Source organism: Mandrillus leucophaeus, unplaced genomic scaffold, assembly GCF_000951045.1.
Source record: "Mandrillus leucophaeus isolate KB7577 unplaced genomic scaffold, Mleu.le_1.0 Scaffold73, whole genome shotgun sequence".
NCBI lineage: Eukaryota > Metazoa > Chordata > Mammalia > Primates > Cercopithecidae > Mandrillus > Mandrillus leucophaeus.
Genome location: NW_012107919.1, coordinates 2,675,669 through 2,691,085, shown reverse-complemented (window position 1 = coordinate 2,691,085; position 15,417 = coordinate 2,675,669). Strand labels below are relative to the sequence as shown.

The window sequence follows — 15,417 nt, the reverse complement described above, 5'->3', positions numbered from 1 at the left end:
TAGAGACTGTCTTTCTTCACTTCAGCATGGAGTTTTCCATCAGTCTCTCTTGGCCATGGTCCTTCAGTCAGTTACAGATCCCTTGGTATTAGCCCCCATTCCTTCATCCTGTTCGCAGAATTTTTTTTTTTTTTTTGTGAGTTTGCAAAACTTCCTGCTGAAAGCAAAAGCTGCTCAGCCTGTAGCATCCTTTTTCTGAGTTACAAGGCTCTGTAATTGAAACAAGATGAATTTGTTTTGATTCTTGAATCCATGAGTTGGAGAATCCATTTAAACGAAGGTACAAAAGAAGAAATCCTACACAGATTTCACCTGACATCCACATAAAAGTGGATTCTAAAGTTTAACTGAAAAATACAAAAATGCAAAAATACCTTATACAGATGTTGTATTTACCCATATAAGTAACCAGATAAGACTGCATGCAAAGTGTGAAGTTCAGGCTATCTAGGAGATAAGCAACATGAACAGGGAGGATTGAGGCATGAAAGCCGTATCCACCTTCTGTGTAAAATTGCAAGTGTCTGAGGGGGAGTACCACCTGCATGTGGTAACATAGAAACACAATTTCCATTGCAAACCATGAACCAGTTCCTAAGGAGGGCATGCATTTTAATGAAATACTATGCATATTTTGGTGTCTTGGAACTATATATGCATTTTGCCACTTATTTCTATTTGAGATGGGCCAGTGGAGGCCAGAGGGAGCTTTGGCTCTGCAGAAAGCACCCTAATGATCCTGATTTGGTGATCAGGAGACAGTCAGGCTGAGCTGGGCATCTGATTATGGCCTGCCTAGGAGATGGAGTTGGTTTCTCCTATAAAATCAAGTCAGCAGCCTGAAGTAGTATTGGCTTATACCCTGATGAGTTCTTAAAATGATGTAAGGCCAATTTCTTGGTATCTGTAAATCCCAAGAATGGGGAATTTTAAAAACAAGAAAAGGAAGAATGAGAAAGGAATTTTTCAGCATGTTGTCTAATTCAGAGTGAACTTCCAGCTTTCCAAGAGTTGTTTCCTCACCTCCATTTTAGCAGAGGTCACCAGCTTATGCCCTGCCTCCTTGTCTGTCTGCCTGTGGGGCCACACATGAGTGTCGACAGTTCTGCCCTCTGCAGGTGCTTTTGTGACACCAGGCCCTGTGAGAAGTGTCTCCTTCCTGGTTTTTTCTTCTGAAATAGCCTAATCTGAAAGAAAATCTCCTTTGCTGTTTGACATGGCGTGAATGATAGCACCTGGAAACCTTTTAAATCCAGGAAGATAAATATGTTTCATTGGAGCCATCTTTCCAAACGCAGACAACCTCAAATATTTCATATGAGATGCCTCAGGATCCTAAAAAAAGATTCATGCTTGAATACACAGTTCTTCTTTAGTTTTGTGCATTTTGGGTTCCTGGATGAGGTTATTTTGGTGTCATTGACCATGGCAGTTGACCACATTCAGCTTTGAGTTTCTAGGTTGCAAGTTTCACAGTCCATGCCTTTTGGGTGGTACCAAAAAAATTTTTTTTAATACACAAGTATTTTCCACATCTTTCCTTAAACATCACTTCATCAGAAACTGCTTCCCACCACCCCTGCCCTGTAGGTTCGCTGCAACATTTTCCTACTTGATATTATGTAATGTGTTGTTTGACTCTGTTTCCTGAGCCTTCTGTGATGGGTCCAGGCAGAGCCTGTCTTGCACACACCTTTGTCTCCAGCACCTGACCACAGCAGGCGCTTCATGAACATCCAACCCCTGACGGCCTGATATTTTGTTTCACAGGAACAGACAATCTACAGATGAATGTCACCCGGACTCCAGAGTCATTTCCTCCTGGGAAATTGTTACCAGTTTTACCAACATGGCCTTTCACAGAAGTCAAGTCTTCCTCAGCAGCAGACAGAAGCAAGACCGTGCTAGGACAGTCCTCTGACAACACAAGCTTGCCACAGTCAGCCCGAACCCCTGCGTCCAAGACACACCACAGAACTAGGGCTCACGTGGACTTCTCTTCTTCCCTTTACCAAGGAAGCGGACATAGCTCCTCCCTCGAACCTTCCAAGGATTCTACCGAGTCCCTGGTCCAACCGGGGCCTAAAGGGGGACAAGAAGCAGCCGATGTGTCAGGTTTGCCTCTCACCAGCATGCTCCCCTCGTTGTCCACAGTCCCGTCAGGGACGTCCTTCAGTGCTGTCCCCCCATCCCAGCCGGTATGGGCATTGGCTCCCTCCATTTCAAAGCATCCCCCAAGGTCAGACATTCCCCCACTCCTCCCTCCACTTCCATCCTCTTCATTGGCTCCTGACTCACCTCATTCCATCATCTCTGAACCAGCAGAGCAACCCCCCAAAGTGCCGTTAGTTCCCCAAACGCCTCCAGCCGACCCCTCTTCAGGTCAGAACATAGCTAATCCCCTAATCCCATTTTCTGATGAAATGGACCACACTGTATCCCAAAATGCTCAGGATCTCATAGGCATCCCTCATCTAGGTGTTTCTGGATCCTCAACAAAGTGGCATTCCGAGCTGTCCCCAACAGAGGGTCCCCATTCAGCAGGCTCATCCACACCTGGGTTTTTGAGCCCCATGGCAGAACTGTCCCATCCGTCTCCCCCTCCCCCAGCACTTGGAAGTCTTCCTCAGCTTCCAGATGGAAGCCCCACATGGTCAGTGTTGGAAGTGGCTTCAGATCCTGCATCCACCCAGCAGACTAAAGCTGGGATGGCTGGAAGAGTGCACAGTGGGGTGCCTTTGCCAACTTTTAAGAATACAGACACAGCGACCCATGAGGCTGAGCCTCCACTTTTCCAGACTGCAGAATCAGGGGCCGTAGAAATGAACAGCAGAAAGCTAGCCCCTGACACTGCAAACGACTCTGCTAACCCGCTGCATTTGTCAGCAGCTCCAGAGAATTCCAGAGGGCCCGCCCTTTCGGCAGAACACACCTCTTCTTCTTTGGTGCCTTCTCCTCTGCATGTCACTGCACTGGGTCGAGAGCAAGCCATCCTTTCTGAGGCGGTTCCCACATCACCATCAACTGGGACAATCGACTTTCCCTCCGTACTTACTTTCCTCCAGCCCACAGAGAATCATGCCTCCCCATCTCCCGTGCTAGAAATGCCCACTCTTCCAGCAGAGGGCAGTCATGGGTCCCCTCCTGCAACTAGAGACTTGCTTCTCTCAGGCAGAGTTCCTAATCTTCTTTCCACATCTTGGACATTTCCCCGGTGGAAAAAGGACAGTGTGACAGCCATTTTAAGGAAAAATGAGGAGGCAAATGTGACGATTCCTCTCCAGGCCTTTCCAAGGAAAGAGGTTTTGAGTCTTCACACTGTAAATGGATTTGTCTCTGATTTCAGCACCCATCACGTCTCATCTCCCATTGTTACAGCACCAAGGACAAATCCCCTTCCTTCCGGATCACCTCTACCTTCCATACTCTCCATACAAGCCACCCAGACTGTTTTCCCATCTCTTGGCTTTTCCAACACCAAGCCAGAGGCTTCTGCAGCTGCTGTGGACCATTCTGGGTTGCCAGCTTCAGCTTCCAAACAGGTGAGAGCATCGCCCTCCTCCATGGATGTATATGATTCCTCAACAATAGGAGACATGAAAAAACCAGCAACCACAGATGTTTTCTGGAGTTCTCTTTCAGCAGAAACTGGATCCCTTTCCACAGAATCAATAATATCTGGCTTGCAGCAGCAAACAAATTATGATTTAAATGGACACACAATTAGCACCACAAGTTGGGAAACTCATTTAGCTCCAACGGCTCCAACGGCTCCTCCCAGTGGTTTAACTTCAGCTGCCAATGCCATAAAATCTCAGGATTTCAAAGACACTGCTGGGCATTCAGTGACTGCAGAAGGGTTTAGCGTTCAGGATCTACTCCTCAGTACAAGCACTGAGCAGCCTGTGCAACAGTCAGACATGACCGTGGTTGGAAGCCATGTAGACCTCTGGCCCACAAGCAATAACAACCATTCCATAGACTTCCAAACAGCTGGAGTTGCGTATTACTCACCCACAACTCAACATTCTGTGTCTCAACTACAGTTGCCCGACCAGCCAGCACATCCTCTTTTGCTAACCTCGTCAAGACCAACTTCTACAGGTAGCTTGCAGGAAATGCTTTCAGATGGAACAGATACAGGTTCTGAAATGTCCAGTGACCTCAATTCATCACCTGAAAGAAATGCTTCCACACCATTCCAGAACATCTTGAGCTATCACTCTGCTGCTGAATCTTCTATTTCGACCAGTGTCTTTCCCAGGACCTCCTCCAGAGTGCTGCGGGCCTCTCAGCACCCCAAGAAATGGACAGGTGCAGCCACTAATGCAGGTAGTTTGTTTCCCAGTACCCCCAAAACAGGCATGACTGCTTTTGTGGTCAAAGCATCTTCAAGCTCAACGCAGATACCAGCCGTGCTCTGAAGGAGCTCGTACCCCCATCAGGAGTGAGTTAGCAGCCCCAAGTAGTCACCTCATTGGTCCCGTGCCCACCTGAGCTTTCGAAACTATTCACAATGTAAGCATTCTTGCTGTCAACCATAGCTGTGCTGTAAGCGGCATTCTTGTTATGGTTAATCAACTTAATGAGCCTAGAGTTGTTTTGGCTAAGTTCTGTCCACTGCAAGCCCAGATTACAGAGACTTCACCCTAGCAAATCCATAAGTTACATCCATTCATCATCAGAACAAGTGACACGTGCATTCCTAGCCAATGACAAACTTTGTTTTTTCTCTCTTTACAGTGGACACAGCGTCATCTAAGGTAGAGCCAACAGCAGCAGCTGCCGTCACATTGTTTCTGAGGAAATCAAGTCCACCTGCATTGTCTGCAGCCCTGGTGGCTAAGGGCACCAGCAGCAGCCCTTTGGCCGTGGCCTCAGGACCAGCTAAGAGCAGTTCAGTGACTACTCTGGCTAAAAATGGCACAAACAAGGCTGCATCTGGCCCAAAGAGGACACCAGGGGCAGTCCATACAGCCTTCCCGTTCACACCAACCTACATGTATGCAAGAACAGGACATACCACAAGCACACATACAGCCATGCAAGGAAACATGGGCACTGCCTCTGGCCTGTTGTCTACAACTTACCTCCCCAGGAAACCACAAGCCATGCACACTGGCCTCCCAAACCCCACCAACCCGGAGATGCCCAGAGCATCCACGCCACGCCCACTGACAGTCACGGCCGCGCTGACATCCATTACAGCCTCAGTGAAGGCCACCCGGTTGCCACCGTTGCGAGCAGAAAACACGGATGCTGCCCTTCCTGCCGCATCGGCTGCAGTGGTCACTTCTGGCAAAATGGCATCCAACCTGGAGTGTCAGATGTCCAGTAAGCTCCTGGTGAAGACAGGTATGAGACCACTGTTCTGATCTGAAAGCAGCAAGCCTGGCCTCAGAGATGTAACAATAATGTTTGTTTTAGATCTGTGGTCCTCAACCAGGGGAGATTTTTCACCCTCCCCCAGGGACATTTGGCTATGTCTGGAGACATTTTTGGTTGTTATACTTGGTGGCTGGAGGTACTACTAAAATCTGGTGGGATAGAGACTAGGGATACTGCTCAACATCTTACAATGTGCAGAACAGCCCCAACCACAAAAATTAATCCAGCCTAAAACATCCATAGGGCCAAGGCTACAAAACCATGAGATTTAGCAAGTGTTAGAGGAGAGAGAGCCTGATGCAGCATGGGTCTGGTCCTAGGATCAGTCCTGGTATCAGAAGTCCCCGGAAACTACAGTTCTGCCGGTGGGTCTAAGAATGCAAAGGTACTGTTTTGCATCAGTGATGTCTTACGTGAATGAATGATGTGGTTCGTAAAATATAACATCTTGGAAAGTGCTACAGAGTTCAGAAAGGCTTTTGTCTTGCATTTTTTCAATTAGCTGATAGCAAAAGTACAACTTCTGCACACTGTGTGGGAGCCCAGGATTTCTTTTGATGTTAGAAAGAAGATTGTCTTGAAAAAGTGGGATGGGCAGCACCAGAATTGTGAGCAAGGATGGGATGCTATCTTTCAAGCCCCCACTCCCCAGCTGTAGCAAAGCAGGCCTAGAATGCATGGAGAGCTTTTCATAGTGTGGCAATGTTTGCTAGAAAAAACATTAGACAAATTATTTGGAAGAGCACGCCAGTGTTGAATGCTCACATCCTGCCTTCCTCCTCACCCCACAAAGAATTAAATGAAATTATATCTTGAGACATATCCTATTCTAAAATGGGAAATTGTGAAATTAGGCATAGCAAAAAGTACAGTATCTCTTTCTGTTTCTCAAGAAATTATACCATCTGGGTTTCCACTCTCTGTCCCCGCTCCATTCCACTCTCCTCTGGGTGGCAGGCAGCCCTGGCCGCTCAGAGGCAGAAGTTGGAAACATTGTCTTCTCTGTCTTCTTCCCAGCCCCCCACCAACCCAGCTACATCTAATCAATCACCAGTTCCTTTCACTTCTACCTCCTGGATACCCCTTCTCTCCATCCTCATTCACACTGCCACTTCCCTAGTTCACACTGTCATCATCACTCACCTAAATTTCTGCCACAACAGCCACATTTATCTCTCTGCCTTCAGAGTCCCCCCTCTTCAATCTGTTCTCCAGTCTGCAGTCGAGAACCTTCTAAAATGCATTCCTTTGCTTAAAACTCATTTCTCATTGCCCTTAGGACCAAGCTTAAACATATATTTACAGTCATCCCCTCTTATCTGCAGGGGATCTATTCCAAGACCCCCAGTGGATGCCTGAAACTGCAGGTAGTACCAGTCCCTATATCAACTGCGAATTTTTCTATTCATACATACGTATGATAAAGCTTAATTTGTAAGTTAGGTGCAGTAAAGGTCAACAACAACTAGTAATAAAACAGAACAAGGGTAACAATAGACTGTAATAAGAGTGATGTGAATGTGGTCTTTTTCTCCCTCTCTTTGACTCTCTCTCTCAAAATACCATACTCACCTGTTTTCAGACTGTGGTTGACTCCAGTACATAAAACCATGGAAAGCAACACTGTGGCTAAGAGGGAACTACCGTACACTGAAATATTTTGCTTCTTTCCCCTGTGCCTTTGTGCTTGGTACTCCCTCTGCTGAGAGGGGGTGAGGGGAATCTCTTCCCCCTTGTCAAATTTCACTCTTGTGATCCTTCAGAACTTAGCTGAAGCATCAGTTCCAATGGAAATTCTCCCTGATCCCCATCCCTTTACCAAACTCAGGGCTGGGTGCTCCTAGGAGCTCTGGCAGCATCCTAGGCTTCCCTTCAAACAACACCTGTCACATTGGATCCCAAATGCCTATTCTCTGTCCTGTGTCTCCATCCCACTTGTGAGACGGCAATGGCACCTTCCTAATCCAGGGTTGTTTGAGGCTGCAGCACTGAGCTCAGGGCCTGCACCTAAGGAGGCTGTCCGTGAATGGTGTTGCAGGAATTTCACCGCATGCACTGTCGAGCCGGCTTTCAAAGTCAGAGGCAGCATCTGTCAGAAATGAAATGCCACCAGCATACCAGCTCTCTCTCTGTTTGGGTCACACAAATGGCTAGGGCCTTCTTTCCTTAGGACTTTAGCAGGACCCACAGAGCTACCAGCCCAGCCCACCCCGTCACTGATGGCCCTGTGCTTACCATCTCTGCCCAGAACTTGCAGAAGGTGGTGGCTGGGAGGAGCGGAGGGCAAGTGAATGATGAGGCTTGCCGCCTTGCCTGATTGCCATGCTTCTATTTTGCTCCACAGTTCTCTTTCTCACCCAAAGGAGAACGCAGCTCAGTGAAGCCTTGAAGTTCAGTATCGCCAAAGGGCTCACACAGGCATTGCGGAAGGCTTTCCACCAGAACGATGTCTCAGCTCACGTAAGTGCTTTGCTTTGTAACCAAGCTAATCCATCACAGTCTGGCTCTTGGGTCTAGAATATGTTGAGATTGTTTTCCTCCTTTCTAGACATCATAACAACACTGGCCAGAAGTAGAATCTGTCTTCACTTTGACAACTAGCTAATGTGTAGTGGCTCAAGAAAAAGGTCTAATTTTGAGATGGAAAATGGAGACTAATTGCTTTATGGCTAGATTTCTTTTTAAAGATTGGATATATTGGCCAGGTGTGTGGCTCACATCTGTAATCCTAACACTTTGGAAGGCCGAGGTGGGTGATCACTTGAGGTCAGGAGTTCGAGACCAGCCTGGCAACATGGTAAAACCCCGTCTCTACTAAAAATACAAAAATTAGCTGGGCGTGGTGGTGGGTGCCTCGTAGCTACTTGGAGGCTGAGGCAGGAGAATCGCTTGAATCCGGGAGGTGGAGGTTGCAGTGAGCTGAGATCGTGCCACTGCACTCCAGCCTGGCCGACAGAGTGAGTCTCTGCCTCAAAAACAAACGAACAAACAAGCCTGGATATATTGTTTTAAACCATCCCATTATCCCATCGTTTGGGGAAAGTATTTACGTTGTTCGTGTAATTCTCTAGAAAACTCTCCGTTGCTTTTCCCCTTATTTTTGTCACTATCGTAAAGAGTGATTTATTTCTGGACATTCAAAAATTACCCTGACCTGTAAATCGAGTCTGTCTTTGCTTAAAGTGCCCACTGCAGACAGGGAAGTAAACACTTTTTCTTTTAATGCCAAGTACTGTTTAATGAGTGCTGGCTGATTTTGATGGCTTAGCTAAGAGATGGAAGCTTCACTTTACATCTTTGGGTTTGATTCCAAGTTTTCAAACAGTAAATGCAGTTGGCAGTCAGTAGACTCCCGTTTGCACCACTAAAAACTATTGCTCTGGCTTGTTCTTTTGATGTTCTGTCCTACAGCTGCAGTCAGCTTACCGACCCCCTTCCCTCCCATCAACACCGAGGACTAGAAAGGAGATTTGGCACATACTTTATTGGTCATTGTCGATCTCTTTTATATATTTCTAAAAAAGAAAAAAAAAAAGAAAGAAATGCATTCTATGAGAGGCTCTTATGATTTCTGCACCAGAAACTTTATGGGAAGTTGAAAAGGTGAATATTTCCATTTAGTTGCCTGATACAATTTTCACTAATCTTCAGTCATTCTCAAACTACTTTTATAGTTTTGGTCTATTGCTGCATATCATCACAGACCAGTGTGACCATGAGTATTCGTTGTTTTTGTTTTGTTTTTTTTTGTTTTTTTTTTTCTTAACGGGCTTTCTTTTAAAAACTTAAGTAGAAAAGGCATTTGATATTACACCATAAATGGAAATCAAGATCATTTGCCACAAATAAAAGGTAATGGTAAGAATGAGAATAGTGGAAACCAAACAGCTTGTTAAATTCAAGCTAGAGGTTGTTGCTTGCAGAAAGCTCTAAGGCTGAGCCTGGTATCCCTTTGTTTCTTTGTTTATTTTAAAAAGGAATTAGCAAAGGTTAGAGAAATGTTAAAAGCAAATATTCACTAAACTGAGACTTATTCCTTGGGATCATTGGAAGGGTTGAAAGGGAACAACTTTCTCACTGAGTGGTTTAGTTGATTTAATGTCGTCTTGTGCTGTGTCCACGTTCCATGCTGAAATACCTCTTGTTCCACCTAAAATCATCTTGAGCACCATCTTCAGGAAAAACTGAGGGGGAGCACACAATGTGGAGGAAGGAAAGGCACACGCATCCTGTTGCAAAATCAGTTGTCTTGCTTCCTTTGGAAAATACACACGGAGATGCAAGAAGATGGGGAGATAGCAGGTGTCAAAAACTTACTGGCCGGGCACAGTGGTTCATGCCTATAGTCCCAACAGTTTAGGAGGCCGAGGTGGGAGGGTCACTTGAGGCCAGCAGTTTGAGATCAGTGTGGGCAATGTAGTGAGACCTCCATCTCTACAAAACATATGTAAATTAGCCAGGTATGGTGGCACACACCTATAGTCCTAGCTACTCGAGAGGCTGAGGTGGGAGAATTGCTTGAGCCCAGGAGGTCAAGGCTGCAGTGAGCTGTGATCACACCACTGTACTCCAGTCTGGGTGACAGAGCAAGACCCTGTCCAAAAAAAAAAAAACAAACACAAAACGAAACCCTGAGTTCCAGTTTTACAAGATGAAAAGAGTTCTGGAAATGGATGGTAGTGATAGCTGTACACCCATTATGATTGTGTTTAATAGCACTGAACAGCATACTAAAAAATGGTTAAGATGGTAGATTGTATATTGTGTGTATTTTACCACAATAAAAACTTAGAAAAAAAGGAGCTACATACATATATCTATGTGTTTATATATGTTACTCTTTTCTCTGTTTTTCAAATACACAAATTCTATAATAAACATTACATTTAATATATAAAAACCAAAAGAAATTTTTAAAAAACCTGAACTGTAAATATGTAACATCAAGAAAGGAAAAATAAGAATAAAATCTAAAGCCTCAAAATCCTACAATTGAGACAGAAAGAGCTCAGACCATCAGTGTCCCCTAGGATTCAGCTGTCGGAGAAATTCTCTGTGGTGCATCCCCGCCTTGGTCTTGAACCAATTTACAAGCCAAGGACAGAGTCTGAACGAGTCTTCTCTCTGCTTCTAGAAAGAGGAATTCACTTTACTTACTTCTTGACCTGTGCCCCAAAGGTGCCCCCACTTAATCTATCATTTCTACCTTTTAATTCTCATAAATGATGAGAAATACAAAAAGTGATTTCCCCCAGCATTTCATTCACTGAAAATCTCTTTGAACTACTTTCTCCTCTCTACCTTTTTGGTAATAATAATGGATGGTCACAGGATTATACTGAGGCACTTAAAGAATAAAGAAGATACAGATTCAATTCTATTCCATGAAGATTTGATGTAAATTATATTTTGTTGTTTTTGTGATATTTTGAGACTTGCCAGTCCAAATTATGCTTTATAGGATTGTTAAGAATATTTGTTGAATGAGAAAGTTCTATTCTCCAGTCTTGTTTCTAACAGCCGTGGTTCTAAGAAATACCAAGAAGAACTTAAAGTACTGTGGAAATAAACAATGGGTTTTGTGGGTCCATTTGTTTTGTAGGTGGACATTCTGGAATATTCTCATAATGTCACAGTTGGTTATTATGCTACCAAAGGGAGGTTGGTGTATTTGCCTGCTGTGGTGATGGAAATGCTGGGTGTGTATGGAGTCAGCAACGTCACTGCAGACCTGAAGCAACATACCCCAAACTTACAGTCTGTGGCAGTACTTGCCTCCCCATGGAATCCCCAGCCTGCAGGCTACTTCCAGCTAAAAACAGGCAAGTGACTCGGAAGGAAAGGATTTTATCCATTCTTGGGTTCAGGGCAGTACCAAGTGGACACCTGTTTAAAAACTCCATCACTAGCTGCTATGTCATTTTTTAAAGTCCCTGTGAATCTTCTTCAAGGGGTCCTGCTCATCAAATTTCCAAGTTCCTTGCACATGAGCCTAAACTCTTTCAACCCTAGATTTGCTAGAAATGTTCTATCATAGAAGCCTTCCTTCCCAATTTATGTACTTAGTACTTTTGAGCACCAGGTACTATATTTTATATTTCTTTCTATATTATCAGTGGATACTAATAATAGTGGAACGTGCAAAAAAAATCTATAGTTTGGAGCAATGGGTTCCAGATGCCACTGAATGAGAATCTCTGAGTTTAGGTCTTAGAATATATTTTTTTCAGACTTTCTGGTGATTTCTGGTCTGCAAAGTTTGTAACTACAGGAGTGGAGAAACTCTTAAAATCAAAACACTCAATCAACTTAGCAATGGAGGTCAATTGATTTTCTTCCCTCCGAAGAAACAGAAGGCACGATCTCTCTTAGATTATGATTTGTCAGTCTCGAACAGATGTCTACGTATTCCAATCAGATAAAATCATAAAATCTTTTGCATTGGAGGGAATCTCTGGTTTGATCGTGCTTTTAATTCTTCTGTCTTATAAATCATCTTAAGAGCCACTTTCAAAACTACAATCAAACCTTGTCTGGCCTTATTATTTATTTGCGTAATTCCTCTCATCTGAAATCATGCTGTTTTATATAATGACCACCGTTAAATCCAAGGAACTGAGGCATGGAGCTTTGGTGAACACTGATTGACTACTCTCATTCTAGTGCTGCAGTTTGTGAGCCAAGCGGACAACATACAGTCCTGCAAGTTTGCTCAGACAATGGAACAGAGGCTGCAGAAAGCATTCCAGGATGCCGAGAGGAAAGTCCTGAATACCAAAAGCAACTTGACAATTCAGGTAGGGAGGAGGGTGCTTCAGGCTGTGTAGTTGACGGACAACCACAATGCAGATTCTGGCAAGAAATGACTTGAGTTTTCCCTTTCAGAGCTACCATGTATAAATGTAACTTTGCACTTCAGACATTGGTGAGGATGTCTGGGATCTGGCCATGACAGGAGGGATGCTGTGTCACTGTGCGCCTATTGTGGTTTGGGTTTTATATTTCTTTCCCCATGGGATGCTTTCTCAGGCCTTTCTAATACGTTTATTATTTTGAAAAGTTGAATTAGTCTGTCCTGTATATGTCAAATGTCTAATATAAAATGAATAAATGAATCAATTCTAAGTAGCTAAGTCACCAAGATTTGCCCATTCTGTGATTTTAGGCATTGGCTTATATTCCAGTCACCTTAGTTTAGACACATGCCAACACACATACACACAGACATACACACACACACACACACACACACACACACACGCCCACTCACACACATACACATGCATTTTATATTGAAGTCTTTACTATGTGCCAGGAACTGTGCTAAGTGTTTTACAAATATTTTGCTACATAATACTTAAGACATCTTTCGGAGATATTCTTACTCCCATTTCACAGAGAACTGAGAGCCTAAGAAAATTCCAGAAAGTCACACAGTTAGTAAAGAATGGAAGAAGGACTTCAGTCAAAAGCCAGTGTTCTTATCCACTACGCTATACTCACATCGATGCAATGTAGAAATGGGGTCCTTAATGAAGCCTGTGTCAAACAACGGAATTCTTTCCCAGGAAAAATCCCTGGGAAATGAATCATGGCGTGAGTGAGGAGGAAGTAAGAGATGAGGTTAGAAGCTACAGGAGTCTAAGAGTTAAAGGGTGATGGGAAAGTGTCCCCTGTAGGGGCTGCTTTTATTGGGGGACAGGATTTTAGATGCTCTTGGACATTTAAACAGCCCTTTAAAAATTTTTTTAGTTATTTGTAGAGATGGGGTCTCCATATATTGCATAAGTCGATCTCAAACTCCTAGGCTCCCTTGGTGGCCTCCCAAAGTGCTGGGATTACAGGCATGAACCATCACACCTGGGTCACTGTATCTCAGCTTTTTGGATTAACAATGTACACGTCACCAAAAGCCTTTTTCAGACCTTTTTTTTTTTTTTTTTTTTTTTTTTCAATTACATAGATATCCCACTAAGGACAGATGCCTCTTAATGACATTCATCTAGCCCCCAATTAACTCTTCTTTTCAATGTCTCTGTTTTGACTACTGAACTAAAGCCTTTGCAATTAGACCCAGTGGTTTTAAAATGGACATTTAGCATAAGTGAATTATCGGCAAAGCCAATATGATGTAGAAAGCCTACAGTTTAACTTGAGTGAGTGAGCAGCTTTCCTGTTCTAGATTCATCCAAAGTGTAGATGGAAGTATCTCATTATGATTTGGTTCATGTTAGATGAAGATCTAAAAATGTGTCACAGACTGAAGATTTATGTAAGGAGTGTGACTCAGCTCTCTTGTGGCAACTCTTTTTCTTTGTGATTGGATTTGTGATCCTCACAGGTGCGTGAGCCTAGTTAGATCTTGGCAGCACAGCATACTTTAATTGTATTCAGGAAGCACAGACTTATTGAGTGCCTGCTATTTATCAGGCACTGGGAAGGACACCAAGATAAGCTGCCCTTGGCCTTAAGAAGCGTCCTTGTGGTGTTGTATGGTAGTTATGGACCATTAGAGGAAACTTTATAGATCAAGTAACAAACCTTCCTTGGAAAAGACGATAGGAGGTGGTTTGAAGATTACATCTAAATAGATTTTAGATGCTCTTGAACATTTAAACAGCTCTTGAAATGAATGGATAATTGGATGAACTGTTTTTGTTAACCCTGTTTCCATTTTTGCCTTGGCTGACAGGAAGCCCAGAGCCAAATTTGTTGCCTGGATTTAGTAACCCTCAGGGCCCCTGTATTACGCATGGTAACTGCATGCTAATGTTCCCTTGGGGCTGTCTTTCACCAGGGCCTGGTTTTATAATTAATAACTTTTCCTTTTATATTGTATAATATATAATTTGTAAGGCACCTTGAATCCTTTGTGGAATAAGACCATGTAAATATTTAATTAATTTGCTCAGAGAGTCATTGAAAAACCGACTTAAAAACTTGTATAAGTTTGGTATTAGGGACTAGATTACAGTGGACTCAATTAGGATGTTTTCGGTTGCCAGGGACAGAATCTAAGCTGATGAAGCTTAAGCAAAAAGGAAGTGATTGGCTCATGTAACTGAAAGGTTCATATTTATTTATTCAGACATAATTGTATCCAGGTGATTAGATGATGTCTTCATCAAGCTCTCTCTTCGTTTCTTGGTTGGCTTTGCTCTACACTGGCATTGTCTGTGGCTCCCATGGGGTGGCCCCTCACAACCCCAGATTTGTCTCATCCTTGTTGCTTACAGTCTTGTAGGACCAAAGTGCCTTTCCTGCTGTCATTCCAGTAAAATTCCTGGGATTTGCTCTCATTGAACCTACTATGCCCTTTGTGGATCACTAACTGGCCAAGGAAATTAAATGTCCCAATGAAGTAGGCCTGACTGCTCCTGAAACCCAGGTGGGGCAGCCCCATCCAGAACACATGAGCAAAGAGGAGAAGTGGTTCCCCGAGGAAAACTGTGATGCTATCAAGAAGGGAGGATAGATGCTGGGTAGGCAAACAACAGCTTTCTGTTCCATCAGCCTATAGTTCTTCTTAGCTAAATGAATCATGGCATGAGTGAGGGATAAGTAAGAGATGAGGTTAGAGGCTGCAGGAGTCTAAGAGTTCAAGGGTGACAGGAAAGTGTTCCCTGTAGGAACCGCTTCTATTGGGGGACAGGGCATGAATTTCAGGGACCAGTGCCCTGACCTTGAACCTGTAGGCCTCTTATTTTTGGAGCTATTCTCAAGTATGCGTCAAGAATGACCTCACTTTTCTTACCTGTAAAAAATGAGTATATTAAAGAAAACAAACAAATGGAAAGACTTCCTGTGCTTATGGATTGGGAGATTTTATTTTATTTATTTATTTTTTTGAGATGGAGTCTCGCTCTGTTGCCCAGGCTGGAGTGCAGTGGCGTGATCTCGGCTCACTGCATGCTCCACCTCCCAGGTTCGTGCCATTCTCCTGCCTCAGCCTCCTGAGTAGCTGGGACTACAGGCGCCCGCCACCACGCCTGGCTAATTTTTTTTGTATTTTTTTAATAGAGATGGGGT

General features: G+C 43.9%; 1 protein-coding gene across 1 annotated transcript in view; it reads left to right on the top strand.

The window, feature by feature from the left end:
* The first annotated feature begins 2,305 nt into the window (after positions 1 to 2,305).
* KIAA1549L (KIAA1549-like ortholog) overlaps positions 2,306 to 15,417 on the top strand; it is a 138,342-nt gene continuing 125,230 nt past the window's right edge. The window contains exons 1-5 of the mRNA XM_011965560.1: positions 2,306 to 4,314; positions 4,744 to 5,355; positions 7,733 to 7,848; positions 10,991 to 11,210; positions 12,052 to 12,185. Of these exons, the coding sequence (XP_011820950.1) occupies positions 2,424 to 4,314; positions 4,744 to 5,355; positions 7,733 to 7,848; positions 10,991 to 11,210; positions 12,052 to 12,185 (2,973 nt within the window). The 5' untranslated portion in view covers positions 2,306 to 2,423. The remainder of the gene's footprint in view (positions 4,315 to 4,743; positions 5,356 to 7,732; positions 7,849 to 10,990; positions 11,211 to 12,051; positions 12,186 to 15,417) is intronic.